General features: G+C 43.1%; 1 protein-coding gene across 1 annotated transcript in view; it reads right to left on the bottom strand.

The window, feature by feature from the left end:
* Window positions 1-9493: 9493 nt before the first annotated feature.
* Window positions 9494-24530, bottom strand: part of DSC3 (desmocollin 3) — a 51749-nt gene continuing 36712 nt past the window's right edge. Inside the window, exons 12-16 of the mRNA XM_005857083.2 lie at window positions 23686-23910; window positions 21159-21383; window positions 18187-18308; window positions 14827-15075; window positions 9494-12254 (exon numbers count right to left, since the gene is read on the bottom strand). Of these exons, the coding sequence (XP_005857145.1) occupies window positions 12057-12254; window positions 14827-15075; window positions 18187-18308; window positions 21159-21383; window positions 23686-23910 (1019 nt within the window). The 3' untranslated portion in view covers window positions 9494-12056. The remainder of the gene's footprint in view (window positions 12255-14826; window positions 15076-18186; window positions 18309-21158; window positions 21384-23685; window positions 23911-24530) is intronic.

Genomic DNA, 24530 nt, shown 5'->3' with positions numbered 1-24530 from the left:
GAGGAGGGTCTTCAGCGGGGGAGGTAGTTCAGCCGCCTCTGTGTCCCCAGAAGCTCCTCAGCAAGCGTTTCATCCATTTCATGCCAAGGGGATCCCCCCTTCCCACAGAGGAAAAGCTCCTGAGCTGCGTTAGACGCTCCAGTACAACTCCATCCCCAAAGCAGAGCGTCTCAGCCCTGTGCCAGCCCCTCAGGGGATGAATCATCCAATCAGCTTTTTTGTTTGTTTAGGTCCTTGGACCAGGAGGGACAAGATGCTAAATAGTGATAAAGGTTAGGATTCTACATACCAACCGCTGGTTTAGGCCCCTCGAGGTATGTTTCCATAGGGTCCGATAGTAACGATAGTAACGTCACTCAACTCCCCGTGAGGACGCTCACAGTATCCGATGTGGGATTCTAGGAAGCGATGAAACTGGGAATTCAAACCCTGTTCTGACTCCAGAACCGGCAATATTAAATAACCAAACAAATGCTGACATTGACTGGATGCTCCCTCCAGACGAGCCAACGTGGTGAGAATGCCACTTGTTCTAGCTCAGATCATCTTCAGAGCAACCCATGAGTGGGTGCTGGGGTGTAAATCATATCTCTCCTCTGATTGGCAACCACCCGTGGACTCCCACTCTATTCAGAGTGAAGTCTCCGATAAGAAATTTACAAGTGTTGTATGCCACTTCCAAAAAAAAAAAATACTTGGTAAAATCATGCCATTGAGGTTATAGCTCAGTGGTAGAGCATTTGACTGCAGAAATTATGCCAAATTGTGTGCTGTTGTTATTAAAGAATAGAAAGGGACCTGCCCATTAAAACTGCCTCAAATAAAATAACACCTTTGGCACTACTAATAATCGCCCATTATTTCTGCATCAAGGGCCATAGGAAAAATAGTAAAATGCACAATTCTGCTTGGAAAAAAAAAATTCCCATTGATTCCCCAAAATGAGAGATTCTGGAACTGCCCCGATTGTGCAAAATAAAAAATTAAGTCATATCATCAACAGACGTGTGAAATGAGTGTGGACAATAGCTGTATTTTCAGCAACTATTATTTTAGGTAGATAATAAAAGGTCAGGAAAAAGCACCACTTAGATTGGTCTCTGTCCTTAAATCTTAACTTTATTCATCTTGAATAGACTTTTATAAAAATAGACCATAACCCCAAACTGAGGTTTTCACATAAGCTCGGCAAGGTCTGACAAATAAATTAATTTTCTCATAGAAACCATCTCAGGTGCATTTATTTGATTCATGTTTGGTATTAGCAGCAGCAGCAGCAGGAAGAAAGCACTTATAAATAGCTCTCCAGGCCACATGAATGCACTGAGCTTTCACTGCGTTGAAATAAAGGATTTGATTTAAACAGAGAAGGGGGGGGGAGATACAGTAAGGGGACGTTAACTCTGAGTTCAGGTATAGCTGACATCAGAATAGATAAGATTTTAAGAATAAATGAAATGAATTAATTATCAATGTACATACACTAGTCATGGTTAATGCCTTCCTGAAAAGATCTAAATAAACACGTTATTTGAACACATAAATAAACTCAAAAGTAAAGTTAGCTCTGGAGTAAAACAATCTGACGTGTCCTCCGCTCTTTTTTCTTTAAATTGTATTTTTTAATGACAATGTACATTCAATATTATTTTGAATTAGTTTCCGGCGTACAGCATAGTGGTTAGATAATCATATACTTTACAAAGTGTTCCCATCAATATTTTCAATATCCACCTGGCACCGTACATAGTTTTGCAATATCATTGACTATATTCCCTATGCTGTATTTTATATCCCTGTGACTATTCTGTAACTACCAATTTGTACTTTTTAATCTTTTTCTCTTTTTCACCCATCCTTCCAACCCTCTTCCTTCTGGCAACCATCAGTCCATCCTCTGTTTCCATAAATCTGTTTCAATTTTGTTTGTTCATTTATTTTGTTCTTTAGATTTCACATATCAGTGAAATCATATGGTATTTTTCTCTCTCTGACTAACTTATTCCACTTAGCACAATACCCTCTAAGTCCATCCATAGTGAATGTCAGTAAACGTGTTCGAGATGATTTTTATCTATAATAATAAAAGTGTAATATGCTAATTAGACCAGACATCCTTCCAGACGTCCTTCCGGGGGCTGAGGCAGAGGCAGCCACCATGGCAGCGGGAAGGTGGGGGGGAGCCCCTTGCATGAATTTTGTGCATTGGGCCTCTAGTTTTATAATAGAAGTTAAATAAATTGTCAAATTTAATCATGAAGAAGATGATTCTATATATTTATCTCATAGACCCTGGAGCATAAATAGTTATGCCTTTCACCTTTCTTATCAGTGTGTAAAAGGATAGGGCTGTTGGTGCAGAGATGAACAGAAACCCTGGACTGTGGAATATAGAGGGCCCAAGTCAAGAGATAAAATTGCAAGGATATGCAGGCTCCATTTTTCAATGGATTGATTCAGGGTGGAGACCAAGCATTCAGAGGCAGTGGTGCTGGCTGGAGGGCAAGCACAGATCTGAAACCTGCTCAGGCTCACAGCTGTGAAGACTTGTTAGCACACACGTGAGATTCCCACTGTTGGAAGAGGAACTAGATGCTGAGCACGGATATTGGCAGCTGGAAACACGTGCTGATTCATGCCTTTTATTGTATCTTTGTGATATTCCAAGATCCCTCACGTGGGGTTTCTGTGCTGACATGCAAAGGAGGGCCTCTACCAGTGCCAAAGCTGAGAGGCAAACTTAGCTCCAAATCAGGATCCACTAAAATAAGACAAAAGGGAAGACGGAGGAGAGATGAGGAAAAGGAAGAAACTGAGGAGGAGAAGAACATTTAAAAAGAGAAGAAGTTGAAGAAAGAAGAGGGAAAAGAAATGAAAAAGAGAAGGAGGAGGAAGAAACTCTATATGCAATGACTCATTTCACCTGTAATATAGGTGCCGTTTTAACTCATGTTTCTCAGCTACTCAAAATCCTCCAAAGTAAGATCCTAACCATTCTGAGAGCCACAGAAACCGACTTGGTCTGGTTTCCCACTGTGACCCCTCCTCTCCCCTCCTCCCACCCTCTCTCTTCCACTCAAGGTCAGCTGCACCGGCTTTAGGGAACACACCAAGCAAAGTCTTAGCTCAGAGCATGTGTGCTACAGGTTCCTTTATCCTCTCCCCTCTCTTGCCCCCATGTCCACAGTCTTGCTCACTTACTCCCATAGTTTCTATGCCCCCCTTTTGCTTTATTTCTGTTAGGTCGGATCAAATAAATGAATCGATACCCCTCCCCTGGGAACTGACCTTAGACCACTTCACAATGGACATTCCCTTTCACTGAGACCACATTCCACTTACTGAGACCATTCTCTTTCCCCTCCCGACTTTCCCAGGATCCCGACCTGCCCAGGGAGGTTCCCACCAGAAAGCCCACCTAGAGTCCTTTCAAACCTTGACTCCCTGTCCATGGCTGCTGGTGCCATTTGGGGGACTCAGCCCATCTGGTATCCAGATGACCCAATACATTTATAATCCTTCACCACACTGGCCTCGTACATTCCTCCTTCAGTGACCCTAACCTTTGGTGCCGAAACCCAGGAGAGTTACATGGGGAAGGGGAGCCACCGCCCTGGCTTCAGTCGCCCGAGTTTGCTGCTCCGAGAGCAGGAGGCAGCGGCAGTTTGTCCTGAGCTTACCTCCGAATCGTACTCAGGTGCCGGGATTGCCGGCCTCGATTAGGCCTCCCTCCTTTATGGGCCCTCCCGAGCCAGCCAAGGAGGACGCTGGATCAGGAACATCTCCTCCTCCTTGCTGACCTTCCATCCCACACCGGCCAATCTTCTCCAGGTGAATGAAATGTCCCTCGTCTCGAGTCTTCTGCCCACTCTCTCTCACTCACTTCTCCAAAGTCCTCGTTTCTCGTGGTGATTTGTTTAGCGGTGGGAGGCCTGCCCTAAACAGTCACCTTTGGGTTTGTGGTCTGTCACTCACCCTTCCTCTCATGGGTCATGCTACACTCCCCCTGCACACTCATGGGGGAGAGCAGGCCCAAGCACCTCCACAATATAAACTAGGTAAGTCTCAATGGCCTGAAAACGGCACATCCAATTGTAACACATTGCACGATTTCGGTAACTGCCATCACCGCAATGGAAAATGGTCAGAGATTCCCTCCGTCCAGGCCTTTTCACCCTCTGGTTCAGACCCTCTCTCTGTCAGTCCTGCTCTACCCATCAGATCCTTCTCCTTCACACAAAACATCACCCCTAACACTTCTGATTCTGAATCGACTTTTGATCCAGCAGACCACCAACTTCCGCCCCCTTACACGCCCCCTCCCTCACCTGCAGTAGATTCCCCAAACCCAGACCCTCCTAACCAGCAACCACCTTCTCCCCTGGCCCCTGAGAGCCAACATCCCGAGCACAAGAGCTTCAATACAGACCTTCCCACCTAACACACGCTCTCGGGCCACCCAAAGACGGCCTTCCCCAACAGCCACTCCTACACCTGCGCCTATTCTACCCCTGAGGGAGGGAGCAGGAGCCGAGGGTATTGTCTGGGTTCACATCCCATTTTCCGTGTCCAGCCTCGCACAGATTGAGAGGCATCTTGGTTCTTTTCCCTCCAACCTGACCACTTTTACCAAGGAATTTGAGTACCTGACCCATGAACTCTTTGACAGTTGGACACAATTCATGTATAGAAGAATAAGAAAAAAACCCTAATTTTAATCTAACTAATAAAATTTACATTTTATTTCATTTTTGTGACCCAACTAAGTAAGGGGGGGAAGGGAGTAGCAAGAAAAAAACAAATTAAGTTATGAAAGCATGTTGACATATTTTCTATATTTGAACTTGTGACCATGGATATTATTTGTGTCCTAGGTTAATACATATATTACAAAGAAATTCTTTTAAATGACATATGGGGTTGGCAAAAGCGGGTTTATAGTTGTGAGTACATGAAACACAGAGTTTAATCTTGTATTATTTATTAACTAGAGGCCCAGTGCACAAAATTCGTGCACTGGTAGGATCCTTAGCAGCTGCTGGCTGCCAGCCAGGTACTCCCTTCCTTCCCCTGGCTGGCCCCACCCCCTGGTTGAACTCCCAGACAACTCCCGGTTGAAGGGACAATTTGCATACTACACTTCTATCATATAGGATTATTGTATTATTTGTTGGTATTACAACTGTGAACTCCCTTTGCCCACCCCTGTATAATCTTTCTGAATCAGGAAGGTAAGGTGAGTGAGGCTTCCTTTTGAAGAATCTAGTGAACTGAAAACTAAACTGACGGAAGTATTCATATTGAATTCTGAGACGCCATTCTCATTGTGGATCAGATATACCAGCTTTCTCAAGTTAGAATCACGGCATAAAAATGTGACTAAGTCAATTGGATTCTAATAAAATTATCATCACCTTTTTTTCTACTTTATTTTCTCTCCTTCTAGGGCAAATATTCTAAAGCTATTTTCTTGTATTCCCCCAAATAACCTTATCATCATTATACCGGATCTGCTTTACTTTGTCTACGATGATTCACATTAAGAATAAAATCCAGCCCTAGCCAGTATGGCTCAGTGGATAGAGCGTTGGCTTGTGGACTGAAGGGTCCCAGGTTCGATTCTGGTCAAGGGCACATGCCTGGGTTATGGGCTCAATCCCTAGTAAGGGGGAGGGGGTGCAGGAGGCAGCCAATCAATGATTATCTCATCATTGATGTTTCTATCTCTCTCTCCCTTTCCCTTCCTCTCTGAAATCAATAAAAATATATATTTTTTAAAAGAATAAAACCCATACATGTCAATGTCTTAGGAATCTGTGAAATGGCATGTCACCTGGGGACCTGTCACATCATGTTGTAGAAACTCGCATTGTCCGTGAGCCAGCACGTCGATGTCTCAGCCTGAGACTGTAGCCAGTGACGCAGTGTAACCCCACAGACCAACTCGCTTCTAGGCAGGCAGTGAAACGAGAAGGTAAAAACGAAATCTATCTTTCAACAGACAAATGCATGCACACTGATATCACACAGCCTGTATTTACTACATTCTGAAAAGGAAACGATAAAATCAATAAAAAAACTAAGTGGGAGTTGAGTGACAAATACCCAGAAAAGCCCTGTTAATCACTGAGTTTCCCGGTGTAAGTTCATCTCGCTGGCTGTGAAGACCCAAAGGTCATCTGTTCCTTCCATGGTGGTCGCCCTGTGCCCAGGCGACAAAGTCCAGCTGGAGAGGGGAGGTTGCCGTCCTCTTCGCCAGCGTTTATTTAGCGATTTCCAGCGTGGCTTCAGAAGGTCCTCTCCTTTGGAGTCAGGTAATAACAACATACTCCCCGGGGCTGCCCACATGTCTGTGCAGGCCCGGGTTGCACTGCCAGCACAGGGAGGGGGTGAGGGCCTGCAGGGTGTGTCCCCCACGCTCCCGAGAGGCCTGACCAGCAGCCAGGGACTCGGGGAGCCCGAGGCGCAGGCAGAGCCCGAGCCTCGCCCACCTGGGGACGCCTGCAGCCTCCCTCCCCAAGACACCGGCAACCGGTTTGTCCTGGACGGAGGCGTGTTTCATTTTTCCCCGCACGGTGAGGATGCATCACAGGAGATCTCCCCCGACGACTGCGTGCATGGGCAGTGGTGCTGCCTATAGCACCGTGCTGTCTTGCAGATCTCTAGAATTTCTCATCTTGCGTGACTGAAACTCCCCATTTCTCCTCCCCCAGCCCCGGCAACCCCATTCTACTTTCTGTTTCTATGTTTCAGCTTCTTTTGAGTCCTCCTCTGAGTGTTTGTCCTTCGGTGACTGGCTTGTTGCACTTAGCACACTATCCTCCAGGTTCACCATGCTGTGGCATGTGACAAGGTCTCCTTCTTTCTCTGTGTGTGGCTGAATGGTGCAACCACTTTGAAAAATAGCATGGCGATTCCTCAGAAAATTAAAAAGAGAACTGCTGTGTGATCCAGCAACCTCACTCCTGAGCGTGTATCGTAAAGAGCTGAAACTGGGATCGTGGAGAGATGTCTGTGCTCCCGTATTAACTGCAGCGCTAGGCACTAAAGCCAGGAGGTGGACACACCTACATGCCCGCCGAGGGATGAAGGGAGGATCAGTGTGGTGTTTCTGTGCAAGGGAAGCCGTTTCTCACCTGCCGGTCAGTAACTTCCAGCTCCTTGTCTGCATAGGAGGTAGGAATCCCAGTTTACTTCCCGTATGTTCCAGAAGCATAGCTCCTTGTACTTCTCTTTTACGCAGTTTCTGGTTCAAGTCCGAATTGAGCTGAGGTGGCAGGAAATCAACCTGTTACTTGGGATTTGATCTTCACTCCCATGTTCTGGGTGAAGGGTAAGGCTCACTTCCTCCCACTGAGAGCCCGGGGCACTGGGCAGGGAGCACGTGATGCTAGTCACCGACTCACGCAGGTGGGCCCTGGGCAGCTGCTCATCTCACCAGCCACCTGGGTGTGAGGCTGGCGCCCTAGGTGTTAATTCTGTGGCACTTACAGAGCGTCCGGTACACAGGACTCGGGTGCTTACATGGGAGGGGGTTTCAGAATAAGTCTAAACTGTCAGAAAGAGCAACATGTTACGGAATTTCTTATCTATATGTGACACGGCACCAGAGTTAAGTTAGGGTTTTTCAAAATGCTGACACGCCGAGCTCAAAAGGTTCGCCATCACTGCTCTAAACTGTCAGAAAGAACAACATGTTACGGAATTTCTTACGTGTTATAAGCACGTATTTGAATCATGTGGCTTTTCTTCTTCCCACAGTGAGCAGAGTCAGGGGCCCAGGGGTCTCTTAAAACTCGTTAAGGCACAGATGGGGGGAAGTGCGTATTATATACGGACATGTATTACAGCTTCTCAGTGGATATGATGCTACCATTTTTGGTTCATTTGTTTTTCCGCAGGGGGTAGTGTTTTAGCACAGGCCCCTCTCAGCCGTGAATGTAGAGTCTAGACAGGGACATCTGGAGATGTTGGGGGTGTCACCAGGAAGTGCCCAGCACCGACGGACATGTGATGAGTGTTTTCAGCAGCGACTGCTCTGGGATGGACCCTGTAGTCAGCAGGCTGGCTGCTGGGCAGGGCAGATAGACGCAAAGATCGTCCGAAAGAGCAATGTGTTGGGTCGTTCAGAACTGAACAGAGCGGACAGAGCAAGTTTTCAACGTAAATTTCAACTCTTTAGGACATTTTCTTCTGTATTTGTGAGCATAGATATTAGAATTATGCCCAGATGGATAAATTTCTGTCCTGAAAATATTTTCCGGTTCATATAAAAATTAAGCCATTTTGACTTTCCGAATTCTTGTACGGCAAAGTTAAATTCTTTCCCATTTTCTATTTTATTAGTTATTTTAATAGACTATTTTTATTTATATTTTGCAATACAAAATTGAGTCATTTGATCAATTGGCTATTTACATGAAATTTTACCAATTATAGCATCTAGATCAGGGGTGGGCAAACTTTTTGACTCGAGGCCACAATGGGTTCTTAAACTGGACCGGAGGGCCGGAACCAAAGCATGGATGGAGTGTTTGTGTGAACTAATATAAATTCAAAGTAAACATCATTACATAAAAGGGTACGGTCTTTTTTTTTTTTAGTTTTATTCATTTCAAACGGGCCGGATCCGGGGCCGTAGTTTGCCCACGGCTGATCTAGATTGTTAGTCTTCTTTGAGACCATTTAAACTGGCCAATTTTTAGAGCTCTAAGTTTTGACCAAAAGATCTGATGCTTTTATGAATAATGTATATTAGTACATTTGATTGTATTTATCACCTGTGGAGAGCAGCCACAGCGTTTGGACAAGTTCAAGCCTCAGACTAATGAGAGGGCACGGTCCTCTCATGGCAAAGCCATGTGCAAGTCCCACGTGCAAAGCCCTCCCAGCACAATTATAGCCAAAGACTATGGTTGTGAGCTTGACCTTATGGTCCAAACCTGTGGTCCCACGTGGCTGAGTGATGTGGGCTGCGGGAGGTGCAGCAGGTAAACAAAGCTGGATCAGGTGCCTGTAACTGAGTAGATTCTACATGAGAATGTTGTAACCACACCCTTACTTTGCCTCGTGGAATCTGCTGTAAAATAAAGACTCGTTGTTGTTGTTGTTTTAACTCCTAGTGTTTCCCCTGGACTACACGGCTCCTCCAAGTAAGAATCCTGTGTCAGCGTTTTATTTCTGGTGCACTCTGACCTTCTTCACTCAAACAAAATCAAGTGATAAATAGACAGATATATAGATGATGATCGATAGAAATAGATATAGGTAGGTAGCCAGATGATAATCATTTGCCTCAAATAGTAATCTCACCCCAATAGTATACTATATATTAATAGCATTGATAATTTGATAATTACCCATTCTCTAAAATATTCTCCAGTAATACAATACAGGCATTACTGAGAATCTCTCTTTCCATGCTAGTCTTAAGCATAATTTTGTAACATATTTACCATGAATAACTTAATCTCTGAAAACAGCAGACAAGAAATTAAATTAGTATTGCTTTATTACATCCTATATTTGTAAATATTACATCACACATCCAATTTTTGCTATTTTAACCTGCCAAATTTATTTAAAAGTAAAATAACTATTTTAATAGCAAACATCACTGCATTTTATACTGACAGTTAACTGCTTCTTTGTAAAAATAAGAAAAGACAATCTGTACATTTACATTAAAAATTTAAGAGCTGAAAAAATGAAAGCTTTAAAAAGATATTTTCTTTCATACTAAAACAGCATAATTTCCACCTTACACATATAAGGAAAGAATACTACATGTAAATGATGCTGACATTAAAAATAAGCAAACTTTAAAAGGAAAATTACCCTTTCAGCAGTCTAAGTCTAAAAAGGAAAATCTAGATTTCAGGAGCAAATAAGACAACAAAAAATGTAGCATCAGATAAACAATTTCAGCCCACATTTAACTGAAGATCTTTCTAGCTTAGGCTGAGGGCCAGTAGGAATAGAGCACTTCCCATGATGCCGTGTGCTCTGCACAGCCAGCTCAGGCCCATCCTGCGACTGCCTCAGGCTCACCGTGCCGCCAGCTCTCCTCTCCTGGACTCCACTCCAAGCCAGGGGAGGCAGACAAGGGGAGGTGACACTTCACCAGAAGCAAATGGCAGCTGCCACTGGGCTAAGAAGGAAAAGGCAGGGCCTGACCTAAGAAAACGACGAAGCACACAATGTTGCCTTTACTCCCGCTCACGTCCCTTTGTTGGCCTCTGTCCTTGCCCTGGAAGGCCTGGGTTTTCATGATGCTCTTTGTCCAAATGCCCCCGTGGGCTTGTCCTCTCCCAAAGTTCCCATGTCCCCATACACACACACACATACATGTACAGTTAGTTCAAACGACATTCCTATAGCACATCGCCACTCCGTGGGCTCGCTCGGCAAATCCTGCCCCCACGGTCAGATGAAGAATGTTGGGGGGTGGGAGGAAATAGGTCCCAATTCATAGCTGCAAAATTTTAAAGTTAAGTTTAATTACTTTTCTTCCAAAATTTCCTTCTGCTGGTGATAGTAATAAAAGGGTGGGCAAATAAAGGTTTATAGTTGTATGGGAAATGCACAGTTTATTCTTGTATTATTACTATTTATTAATTACTGTGGTATTTGCATTACAACTATAAACCTACTTTTGCCCCATATTTCTAGTTCAGTTTTTAAACTGTCATTTGAAGTAAATATACATCAATGTGATTAGATTTAGCATGAATTATGTATTCACTATTTGAAGTTTGGAATGTCATTGCCTTGAAGTATGACATAAACAAAGCTTCCCATAAACAAAGCTGAAAAGCCTTACACTTAAGCAACATCTTAAAGGATATTAAACTGCACCAAGGGGTTAAGTTTCTCTATATTCTTTTGATTCTTGACAACATTTTGTAATATCTACCTGCCCTAAAATGGAGTAATATGCTTGATTTAAAAATGGCAGTGAATGAAGATGCATGTTTAGCTCTCATTGCTACTTCTAACTATGATAGGAGTCTTTTTTTTTTCCAGATTACAAGGCATATCCACAATCCATGGAAGCATAACATGTTCTACTTTCAAATGACTACCATTGAGAGGATATAGGAGCCATATGTGCTAAAATTGCACATGAAAACATAAAAGTACAATACTCAAGAGAAGAAAAGCAATATTTTCTCAGTATAATTTTCATTACTGGCAAGTTTTCAATAGTAGTTCTGAATCTCAGAAAAAAAAAGTTAAGATTTGGAATTATGATCTCAATGAAAGATTTTTAGTATTTTAAATTCATTACAATACTGGCAATGGTGAATATAGTTTTGTTTCTGGAGGATGAGGAAACTTATTCCTCAGAATAATCCTTTACAAACCATAAAACACACTCCCAAAAGCATAAAATAACAAGTTTTTGGTTCACACTTTTCTAGGGTAGTTGAAAGTGGCTATGTATTTTTGAGACCTTTATTAGGGCAATCGAATAGATAAGACTGCTTTTCATTATCCTGTTGCTAACCAGAAGGAAACAGAAGTCTAGAAATGAAATCGTAGGGACTACTGACTAGGTACTACTGCCTTTTTAGAACTAAAAAAAAATCCAACAAAATTTGCCACAGTGTTTGAAATAAACCTATTCCACTTAAATCTAATTTGGAACAAGAACAGAATTTCAGTCCAGATAGCCGTTCTGTCATATTCAACCAAATACAGCTTAGCTACTGTGGGACTAATAGTTACCCAACATAATTATTGGTATAACATCTGTTAAGAGAGCAGATCCTTTCTAGACTCCGATTCCAATGCTACAGCATAAGATCTGCTAATTGTCAACTTGCTCAGCTCTAAAGAAAGTGAAAATCCTTTTTAACATGTACACTTGAGAGAAAGGATACGCAATAAATTGCTTGAGAAATACAAATTGGCAGTTAGCATAATTCAAATTTTAGAAAAATTCACATATATTCATATGTGACTATTTAGACGCTGAAATGGAATTTTACAGTATTCCTTTTGGAAACCTCCAGAATGTCTGGCAAAACCATGTAACGGTCGCACTGACACCTTTATCTCTTTGTGCACGTTTCTGCCAATGTGGTAAATTTAGCTCCCAAATGATTTAAAAAGTCCAGGCTCTCGTCCTCCTGCTTCTCACTGCAGCAGCCCACGGAGCCCCCCGGGGAGCCCCTCCCTTCGTAGTGATAGGAGAGGACGTAATCTTGCGATGAGAGGTGGTCTTCGTTCTGATTGTACAGGTGCAGTTTCTGCAAAGCAAAAAGAAGCGATTGCATTATTGCTTTAAACACAGGAACGTATAAACATAAAATATATTTTTTATTTACCTTTTATGTTTAATTTTTAACCAGTGTGTCCTCTAATGGAGTCCTACATACAAAAAATGCACATGATTGGTCTATGTCACAGCCACACCATAAAGTCAGTATATTTCACATTTCTAACAACCCATACGCATAAAAAAACACTATGTATATAAATGTTATATTTAAGTACATTTAAATTACCATGAAATGCTCATCCCTACATTTCATATCTAGAGGCCGGGCTAGTCCACAGAGTGGTGACCATACACAGGTGGTTAGGAATTGGAGCTTGAATGGTCAGACAGTCCTGATTGGAGTCATGCCTCTGGCTATACCAACCAGCGATGGGACTGTGAGCCAGGGAGTAAATATTTTTGTCTTCCTCTTCTCAAGTCTAAAATAGACAGCGACTATCTCAAGGGGTCAATTTTAAATGCTGAAGGAGGAGTGCATGAAAACAGAGAGAGAGAGAGTGGGTAGACAGCACTAGTGGGAGTGTTTGAGGTGCGGGAAGGATTGAGGGGAAAAATAAAGAGAGAGATAAAGAATGAGGGACACAGACAACAGTGTGGTGATTGCTGGGGGGAAGGGAGGTGTTGGAGGTGGAAGAGGATATAGGAGGGATAAATGGTGATTAAAAGAAAAGAAAAAATATTCTTATTCTGCCCAGCACATAGTATACAGGCAATAGCTGTTAATTAAAATCGCTATGTATTATGTGCAGTTAGAAAGTAGGGTTAGAAGAGGTGAATGGGGGGGAAGGGGGACATATGTAATACTTTCAACATTAAAAGAAAAAAGAAAGTTGGTAAGAATGACCTCATTGGCTTCAGAATCAAGTTTACAAGATAGTCCAAACATGACAAAATAGAAATGCACAAAAAATGTCAATAAAATTTAAAATAGCGTAACTCACATTGCAAAAACCTGGCCTTTGGAATGGAGGAGCCAAGCTTTCAGCCACAACTACCCTCCCCGTCTGCTCCTGGCCTGTCTGCTGGCCTGTCACACTCCTGTGCCTGCTCCCTCCTTGCGTGTGTGCATCCCTCTCGAACCCGACTCACTGTCTTGTCTTGTGTGATCAAGCGTCTTCCTTCATGACCCAGTAGCCTCACATCCATGACCTGAGGTCACACTATGAATGCTTCTTAAGCTTTGCCTCTCCCCACCCTGATATCACATGAAACTGACCATCTAGAAACAGGAATAGGATTAACGCTTGAATTTCATGAAAAACAACGTGCTACGGACATATGATAAGCTACAGCTGCATCACAGAATGTTGTCCATGTGCAGTCCGTCAAAGGATGAAGGGCTTCCGGCCCAGTGTTGGTGTTTCAAGGGCACTGGTACCTTCTCATCAAAGATGTGAAAACTTAGTACCAGAAAGCAATTCAACCCAGTGGTTCTCTCCCTGGGCTGCACCTGTGAGTCATCTGAGGAGCTTTGCTGGGCTGGGGCGGGGGGCGGGGGGAGCAAAAATGCCAAACCAACTAAATCAGAATCTTTCAAGGGCAAGTGTTGTTTTTTAAAAGCTCCCCAGGAATTTGGAGGTGCCACCAGGATTGAAAATCCCTTACATAATCTTTCCTTTCTTTCACACCCTTACTTTCCTCTAAATGAAACACATTACACCTGCATGGTGCTTTGTACATTAAAAATCATTCAGACAGATCATATTATCCCACATTGATCCTAGAATTGTGTACAGATGCTTGGTTTTCACAGAGAAATGAAGCTTTGATTTGGGGAGTTTTGTGATTGTGAGAAATGAGATTTTTTTTCATATTCTTTCATATTAAAAGAGCTCATGAGGTAAGCACTCACCTAAAACTAAATTAAAACTTAAGGGAGGGATATTAAAAACCTGCAGTGTTCATGAGATTTTAAAATTAAGAGAATATGAGAGATGAAATAAAATCCCTTTTATATTAAACTAGTGGCCCAGTGCACAAAATTCGTGTGGGGGGGGGAGGGGGCCTCCTTCAGCCCAGCCTGCACCCTCTCCAATCTGGGACTCCTTGGGGGATGTCCAACTGCCAGTTTAGGCCTGAACCGGCAGTCGGACATCCCTCTCGCAATCCGGGACCGCTGGCTCCTAACCGCTCACCTGCCTGCCTGCCTGATCGCCTCTAACCACTCCGCCTGCTGGCCTACTCACCCCCAACTGCCCCCCCACCACCACTGGCCTGCTCACCTGCAACTGCCCTCCCCTCCTGGCCTGATTGCCCCTAACCACCTCTGCCTCTGCCCCACCACCATGGCTTTGTCTGGAAGGACATCCGGAAAGTCTCCCAGAAGGTCTCCCAGTCTAATTAGCAGAATACCCTTTTATTAGTATAGATAATGTAACATAATTGAAGAGCAGGGGAACATAACCAGAGAGTGAGAAGGAAAGAGGAAACCATAAAGAATATGGAAAATCAGTTTCTTAAAAAATATATGTCAATTTCAATTTCCTATTGTTCTCCACATGGACATTTAATTGTAGCGTGAATCACTGAGGGAAACTCACTTCGCGCAGGCGGGGCTGAGTGAAACTGTGCCACTCCGAGTACGTGTATCTGGAGTTGTCCACGTCCGCGTGTCCTCCCCTGGAGTCCAGGGTGTGGTGATGGCCGCGGCAGGAGTCCAGGGTATGGTGTCCGCCTTTCACCATCTCAATGGTTTCCAGCCCCCCATTTTTCATTCCTGGTCCCATCGTGCCACAGAAGCCTTGGCTAGAGTTGTTGACTGTCTGGGTCATAAACCCATTGGCAGAACACTAGAATAAAATAAAATAAAATAAAATAACCATTCATCTCGGGAGAAAATGGGTTCCAAGGCAAGTCACAAGGAGGCAAGGGAGAAAGAACATTTACTCAACCTTTTATTCACTCATTCCTTCATTTACTCATTCACTCAACAGACATCTATCACTTTCCAATGATGTGTTTAGTCTAGAGATGCAAAGATGAACATGGCGTTCAGTGGCTCCAAGAAGTTCTTATTCCATTAAGATAGAAGATAGATAATGACTTTAAGAATGATTATTCTGATAGATAGGTGAACACAGAATGCTACAGGAGCACAGAGAAAGAATATCAAAATGCGAACCCAGAGAGGTTCGCTGGAGCAGACCTGGAAAACTGAGCGGGAGGACTCCCACTGGGAGTGGGGAGCAAGAATGCCCCACCTGCAGGAGGGTCCAGGCCCCAGACTCCAGGACAAAGGATGCTTTGGGGGTTCTCACCTTCAGCCTGTTGAGAATGGCTACCACAAAGAGTTCAGACAGAGAGAGGAAGCTGGAGGCTATGAAAGGCCAGAGGGCATGAAGACCTGCATGCCAGGCTGAAACATGTAGACCAGCGGTTCTCAACCTGTGGGTCGTGACCCCTTTGGGGGTTGAACGACCCTTTCACAGGGGTCGCCTAAGACCATCAGAAAACACATATATAATTACATATTGTTTTTGTGATTAATCACTATGCTTTAATTATGTTCAATTTGTAACAATGAAATTGGGGGTCACCACAACATGAGGAACTGTATTAAAGGGTCGCGGCATTTAGGAAGGTTGAGAACTACTGATGTAGACTATCCCGAGAGTACGAGGACTCAAAGAAGGGCTTTCCTAACTGGGAAAAAGCATATTGTTTTAATCATTCTAGGCAATAATGTGAAAGACAAATAAGAAAGACGAGTTTAGTGTCATGGAGATCAGGGAGGCTAGCGAATTATTCTAGGTGGGAAATGATAAGGACCTAAGCCAGAGTAGAAGCAGTAGTGATGAAAAGAAGTCGATGAAAGAGGGTAGTGAAGACCTTGGTGTGTGTGTGTAGGGGCTGGGAGGAAGGGGGTGAGGAGGGGGGATGGGAGATATCTGTAATACTATCAACAGTGAAAAATATATTTAAAATAAAAGATAAAAGAAGTTGAGAACGCCATGGAGAGCTTACTGGTGGTTAGATGGAGGAGGCGGCCAAGGGTCAGGAATAAGTCCTAACTGCTCTGCGGTGCAACTAGATTGATGGTACAATTCACATGGAAATAGGGAAGAAGGAAGGGGGTGAGATGGGTGTAAGCCATTCCATTTTGGACATGGTAAACTTGTGGGACGTCCAAGATGCGTACATGAATATGGGGATCTGGAGCTCAGGTGTGAAATCTGAACTGGAGATAGAATTTGGGGAGTCCCTACCCCATACAGGTGGTAGTTGAAGCCTGGGAATAAATGCCATCACCCAGAGAAGACTCTAGACTAAAAGACAAGAGGGCTGAGAATAAAACCACAAGCAAAGCCCATTCCAAGGGGTGAATACAGGCATTAGAGCTGTGACAATTGATCCGGAATAGCCAATAGAGGGACCCAAAGAGGCAAGACTCAAGCCATGCAAAGGAGTATGGTAAGGAGGCCATTGATCAAAGTGGAAAAAAAACAAAGTAGGATAAGAACTCGCTCAAATAAAGTTAGCACCATTGAATTCGAGTAAAAAAGTGATCACTGGTGATCTTTACCAAAAGAACTTCCAAGGAGTGCTGAGGGAAAAGGAAGTAATATCTAAGGGAAATAGAGTATACATCCTTCTTTCCAAAAGTTGTTTCACCAAAAAAAAAAATGAGAGAGAGAGAGAGGGGGTGGGGGCAATGAGAGAAGTTCAACATAGGTGAGAAGCTTAGTTACAGCAGTCACCTCAGTGGGTCAGTTCTAATCATAAACCATTATGGTCATGACAAGATCTCCCATAACGATCAGGCTGTTGTGTGCCATCTTCCTAGCCATTTAACTTTTTAAATGTAATATGCGAGTCTCTGACTAAAATGGAAGATTTTCAAGTTCAGATGACTTACTGAACCTAAACTCACTGGCTTAGAAAAAGATAGAAAAAGAGAATTGCAAAGTAGCCATTTGGTGGCACTGCTAGTCTATGTTTTTTACTTAGGTTGCTGCTATAGTACGTTTCTATTACCAAAAAAAATCCTCATTTTGGTAGTATAATTTTGTCATTAAAAATACATGCTCATCGACCATATCTCTAAGCCAATGAGAGGAGAATTGAAAATAAACTATCATGGAAGCTGAGCCCACAGTGCTGTTCTACATTCTCTCTGCTCTCTGTTCCTTTCACCCACCTCCAGGTGATTCCCCAGAGTTTACTCTCCCAGGGAATCACACTTCCTTCAATATGTCAGGGACTTCCAGATTTATTCCCCAGTCCCAATTTCTCACCCAACTCCCAACCCCAGAGAGGAGAATTGAAAATAAACTATCATGGAAGCTGAGCCCACAGTGCTGTTCTACATTCTCTCTGCTCTCTGTTCCTTTCACCCACCTCCAGGTGATTCCCCAGAGTTTACTCTCCCAGGGAATCACACTTCCTTCAATATGTCAGGGACTTCCAGATTTATTCCCCAGTCCCAATTTCTCAACCAACTCCCAACCCATCTTCCAACACACACACACACACATACACACACACACTGATATTTTCTTCATTTATCTTCAGAGTTTTTAGCAAGTGATTTTTCCTATTATAAATAGTCAAAGAAAAAAATAATCTCTGGAAATATACATTGCAGAGAGCAGTCAAATAGATTGTTATTATAATAAATGTACAACTTCAAAGAACAAATTTTAAATGACAACACTAGAGAGTGGAAGAAAGATAACCGAAACAATGCATCTCGTCTAAACAGTGAAGTGAATGCCACTGCATGAATATTCGAATACTGACATAATATACTTATGATGCAAAATCTTATGCCTGCAAAATCTTACCCAATTAGAAATATAACTAAACTTCTTGATGTCAAAATAACTTCAACTTCACGAGGACAAGTGAAGAAATGATGGGAGATGCTCAGAGATAAATATTCATTTAAGAAAATTACTTACCACCTTATCATCTCCAGGAGCCTCTGTGTTTGATATAATTAAATTTTGCTGTGCCAAATCTTCAGGAAACCCTTTCTTCTTTCTGGCACCAACGACTCCACAGACTAAAGTCAGCAATACAGCTGAGTGTGGAAACAGAAGTGAATATGTAACGTTTAACGTACATAGAATAAAATACCCATCTTCTGTTTATCTTCTCACCTAAGGTGCACAGGAGACAAATACAGCCACTAAATATGGTGTCCCCTAAATCACCTTGACCTTCTAAATCAACATACCATGACTTAGCTTAGGTTTTAAAATTTGGCATGATTGTATGTGTATTTTGATGACAGTCCTCTTTAAGAGTCTGAATTCTACCCATCATATTAAAGTGTTTGGGATCATGAGTTAAATAGCACATTTTTAAAAAGCTCACTGATGTTTATTTAAGACAAAGACTCTAAAGAGATTTACTGATTCCCAAAAGGATGGTTGGCCTACAGGAAAGCAGGATAAAACATTTTACCCAGAATAGATTTATCTCCAAGTATCTGAACTAAACCAATGTATATTTTCCTATTCAGAATTTTCATTCTATACAATAATTGTGGGAGGTTGAAATTCGGGATAAAACTAAGAATATTAACAACAATTCTTTACAATGTTGTACACACTGCTGTACCCCAATGTATATTTTCCTATTCAGAATTTTCATTCTATATAATAAATGTGGGAGGTTGAAACGTGGGATAATAAAACGAAGAATAATAACAATAATTCTTTACAATGTTGTACACACTGCTGTACTGCAAACTGCCAAACCACAGCTCCAGTCCAGCCCACCACATGTTTCTGAATGGCCCATGAACACGGTTTTTATATTACTAAATGGTTGAAGAAAATCAAAGTAGTTTATTAGATGTAAAAATTATTTAAAATTCAAATTTAGTTTCACAGATAAAGAACACAGCATGCCCATCATTTAAATATTTTCTATGGCTGTTTTCTTGCCACAGATTTGATTGGTTATAACTGAAACCACATGATCTGCGAAGTTTAAAATATACACTATTCAGCCCTAGAAAAAGTGTGCCAACCCCTGCTTTCTCTGTGCCCTTTGTGACGGTTCTGCTTCCATTTCTTCCCCTCGTCCCCTCTCCCACTACTCTCTAGCTACGCTGGTCTCCCTGCCACCCCTTGACTTCCCCAGGCATATCTCACCTTAGCGCCTTGGAACTGACTCTCCCCTCCGGCTGAAAGCTCTTTCCCCAGCTATTCCACTGGGCTGACCCACCTTTTCCAAAAACCATCAACAAGAACCTGCAGCTAGGCCTGGCCTAACCAATTACTGAAATTGCAGTCACTACCCCCAATCTCTCACACCCCACACATTGTACAGCACTGTAGGGCCTCATTATTTTGCTCTTTTTCCCTCCATAGCATTTAATTTATGTGTTAGTTTCTGTCTCAAGACAGACTATTTTTTTTAATTGATTTCAGAGAGGAAGGGTGAAGGAGAGAGAAAGAAACATCAATAATGGAGAGAACCATTGATTGGCTGCCTCCTGCACGCCCCCCACAGGGGATCGAGCCCACAACCCGGGGAATGTGCCCTGACCAGGAATCAAACTATGACCTTCTGGTTCACAGTTCTACGCTCAACCACTGAGCCATACTGGCTGTGCAAGACAGGCTATTTTTGTTTGTTTTTCCTGTTTTGTTCTTGATGAATCCCATGTATGCAGACACAGTTTTTGGCATATCACTGGTGTTCAATATACATTTATCTTGTTGAGTTGGTGAGAAATAATGAACACTTATTAGAAGTATACTGTGCACTGTTGTAAGCTCTTCACACACATTAATTAATCCTCAGTGCTACCCTATAAAGTAGGCTACTATAATTATCTCCTTTTACAGGCGAGGAACCTGAAGCGCATTTAAGTAACCTGCCCCAGGTGACATGGCTGGCAAATGATAGAGCTGGGGTAGAAACCCAGACAGTCCGATTCCAGAGTCTTGCTAGTAATCACTGCCCCTCTCACAGAACAAAGGATCAGCTAATCTAAACTGCAGGATTGGGTGGAAATAAAACAAGAGGAAGAGATATGGTGTCATAGGGAACTAAATTGGCAAGATAATGTCAACGAAGAGATATTGCTGACATCTCCCCTAAATCTGTGGCTCAATGGTGAGAGGACATGAAATGAAAATGGCTTTTAGTGAACTTTCATATAGCAGAAGATTTAGAAAGTTTTATACTCCTGAAGGGGCAGTACCAGGACCAAGAAATAAAATTATACATTGACAGACTTAGCACAATCTGAGGCATTTTCAGGAGTTCTGTCCAAGCCCTGGCTGGTGTGGATCAGTGGATAGAGCATCAGCCACACACCAAGAAGTCTTGAGTTTGATTCCTGGTCAAGGGCAGGTACCTGAGTTGCAGGTTCGATCCCTGGCCCAGTGGGGCCTCATGCAGGAGGCAATAAATCGATGTGTCTCTCTCCCATTTGTTTTTCTGCTCCCTCCCTCCCTTTTACTCTCTCTAAAAATATGTGAAAAAAATATGCTTAGGCAAAAATTAACATTAAAAAAAAAGAAGGAGTTCTGCCAGGCCAGTGTGGCTCAGTGTTTGAGCATCGACCTATGAATCAGGAGGTCACAGTTCAATTCCCGACCAGGGCACATGCCTGAGTTGCGGGCTTGATCCCCAGTATGGGGCATGCACATGATTCGTTCTCATCATTGATGTTTCTATCTCTCTCCCTTTCCCTTCCTCCCTGAAATCAATAAGAAAAATATGTATTTTTTTAAAAAAGAGTTCTATCCAAAATTGAAATCTTTCATCTCAAAAAGGATCCTAACACGAAAGGAATTTGTAAAGGGGACTCACACCTGATGGATAGTTGGACACGATCACTTTTTAAGGACCTTCTCCTACACTCGGATTTTTACTATATATTTAAGTTTTAAGTAAAAAAAGGACTTACAAGACAGTAACGCTATACCCAGCAGGATCGCCAGGATGGCCCACTTGCCGAGTGACACCCCCACACTCCTCGCAGCGGCCAGGCACTGGCTCGGGTGAGTGCAATCGCACAGGTTCACTCGCAGGGTTTTCGTGGCCGACTGCCCTGCTCTGTCTTTCACAGTCACGGGAATATAGTATTCCTTAACCTCCGCATTCTTCCGATAGGAAAGACGGGCAGCTGTATCTGCAATAGAAGAATTAGAATTTCACGAACATGGCCTCCTCCCTTGGCATTTGTTTCACCGCACTTGTTTGTACGTCACTATCTGCCACTTAAATACAAATAAAGACGGATGCCTATCTCCAACTTTGCCAGGCACTAACCTTACCACGGATGTGTTGCTCATTGTAACTTTTTAGAGAGAAGCTTAAGGAAAGAATTCGGCATCGGAGTGGCCCAGTAGCATTTCAACAATATTTAATAGTTCTTTACTTATTCTCTTTTTTACAAACTAATAATGCTAGATTGGCTTTTTAAAAATTATCTTTGCTGTTGAAAGTATTACAGTGGTCCCCTTTCTCCCCCATTGAGTCCCTCAACCTTGTACCGGACCCCCTCCTCTCCCTCCCGGTTTTCACCTCACTATTGTCAGTGTCCATGGGTTATGCATATGCATACAAGTTATTTGGTTAATCTCTTCCCACTCCCCCTCATCCACCCTTCCCTTCCCTCTTGACTTTTAACATACACTTCAAGCGTTTTTCTGTAGTAGCAGTTCATGACACTCATAAAGAATTAACACATACAGTCACAAACAAGGGATGTTTTAAGTTCACATCCTCTTATCCATGTACCTTCTCGTACCTACCTGTCCATTATAAGGAAATTTTTCAAAACACAGTGGACCCTTTGTGGTTAATGCCTCGCCTCTGGAAGTAATCTCAATACCAGAAACTAATCAATATCAGAAAAACAGCTCTCTCTATATCACAACAGTACATGTGTATCAACTGTGATATTACCCCCAACAGTCTCCATACCTTATTCTGATGACCCGATCACCACCTGACCAAAAGCTCTACACATTTCCAACTGCAATTACAACCTTCTTGAGCTTTTGCAATGCACTAAATGGACTGACAGAGCATAATACACAACTGGGAGTCGCCCATGATTTTTAAGCTGTGCTTAAAGGCGCTGTTATAACTGGGAGGACGGCACCATGTTTGGCTGCACCTCATAACCAGCTTCCGGAGGAACGTGAGGCACTGCTCGGGTTCCTTCTGCCCTTCCGAAGCATCTTGTGCCTGAGGTAAGACCCCTCAACCCTCTGCCCCTCAAGGCCGCAACTGAGCCGTCGTCCTGCTCCCTCACCCACCAGTGCATCAGCCTCCGACTCTCCTTGCCACTCACTCTGCGCTCTTCAAACTGCCTCCTAAGTGTCACCAAGTCACCTTTTTACGACATAAATCTGGACACAGTGTTGCCTTTATACAACCCCAATGCATAGTGTCGTCACCTACTATACGAAGGCCATTCTCCTTGGCCTGGTCCAGGAGGCTCCTCACTTCCAGATTCCATCCTTCCTCCCGCCCATTCTCACAGCATTCCAACTAACACTTTCTAAACGCCAACAACACTGATTTCCTTACTACCCCAGTACTTTCCTTCTCTCATGCATATATGTTAATGAATTAGTGATCCAAGAAACATTTATTAAGCGGTGAGTGTCTACTAAGCACTGGGCCAGGTACTGGAATTACAAAAATAGATTGCAATGTCTTGAGAAACTCGTGTATACGTTGGAGGAGAAATGTAAACGATGACAGTACCACATGAAAAGCACTATAACTAAGGCAGCGAAAGGCCACAGCGTCCCTGCTTCTACTCCCAGAAAGACTTCTTAGACGTGCGGAATCATGTCTTCCTTGCTAATCTCTATACACACCCCAGGGTCAGCAACAGTGCCTGGGCGATAGTAGGTGCTCTATGAAGGAACAGCATACAGAAAAGTCCAATTACATGAGAGAACATGACATAGCAACAAAGAGGCAGCGAGTCATGGCTGAAACACAGACCACACTCCTCAGAAACCAGTCACAGACCCTGTCAGAGGCTCCAGCACCAGACCTCTGTCCATATCCCACCCGTTCCCTTCCAAACTACCGCCGAGTGCCTGGCCCCGACCCCAGACTCCTCACTTCCAGAGCTGGCTTCCAACCACATTCAAACTGCCCATGGTCCATCCCTCTTCCCCTCCCTGGAGTTGCTTAAAAACAGCAACAACGCTTGAGTGATAAGCTGCCCGATATTTTAACACAGCAATTTTGTCTTCATTGTCAAAGTAAATTTTGCCACCTTGAAAATTACTATTTCTTTCATTTTGTGTACAATATATAACATAGGCCCCCTACAATATTTGTACAAGGTTGTTGGGCTTTTAAATTCTGTTAATAAGAATCAATGGTACATGTTTCCTGTGAGTAACCAAGTAAACCCATCCTCAGTTGTTTCAGGGCAGATAAGTGAGTTTTTGAGTGAGTACCATTAACTTTGGAGAGAGTCCATATTTTGTTGACTTCTGGAGATGGGTTTGCCAGGCTGAAGTAAAATGGAGCGCCGTGGATAGGCTCGTCGGCGTCAAAAGCTGAAATGTCAGCGTACCCCATCTTCGGTTTGCAAATTGTCACATAGTCTTGACGTATTTCTGGCGCATTATCATTCACATCTTCGATGCTCACGGCAAGTGTTCCAGTGCACGATTTGCCGTCTAGGAAGAAGGGCAAAAGGTTTAGTGTAATTTGTCAAGTCTTTTATAGTTTCTTAAGAATAGAATCAAATAGAACCTAAATAGGATATATGGTTTTTAAATCAACTCCTGGTTATTAAAATAAATGATAAATAAGAAATCTTAGCCCTGGCTGGCTTGGCTCAATGGATAGAGTGTCAGCCTTCGGACTGAAGGTACCCGGGTTCAATTACAGTCAAGAGCACATGCCTGGGTTGTGGGCTTGATCTCCAGTAGGGGGCATGCAGGAGGCAGCCGATCAATGATTCTCTCTCATCATTGATGTTTCCATCTCTCTCTCCCTCTCCCTTCATCTCTGAGGTCAATAAAAATATATATTAAAAAAAAAGAAATCTACACTAATAAAAGAGAAACATGGTAATTAGCGTACGACCGCTACCCTTTTCATTGGCTAATCAGTGAGTATATGCAAATTAACTGTCAGCCAAGATGGCGGCCGGCAGCCAGGCACTGAAGCGAGCACGAGGCTTGCTTGCTGCGGACTCCAACGTTCCCCGCCTCACTTGCCAGCCTCTCAGTTGCAACTCTAAGCAACTATATACTATGTTGCAAATAAGAAGCTAAACAAAACACCAGAAACC

This window comes from Myotis brandtii, unplaced genomic scaffold (assembly GCF_000412655.1).
Source record: "Myotis brandtii unplaced genomic scaffold, ASM41265v1 scaffold107, whole genome shotgun sequence".
Lineage (NCBI taxonomy): Eukaryota > Metazoa > Chordata > Mammalia > Chiroptera > Vespertilionidae > Myotis > Myotis brandtii.
Note: the sequence above shows the minus strand (reverse complement) of the source record. Positions and strands in the feature narration are given on the sequence as shown.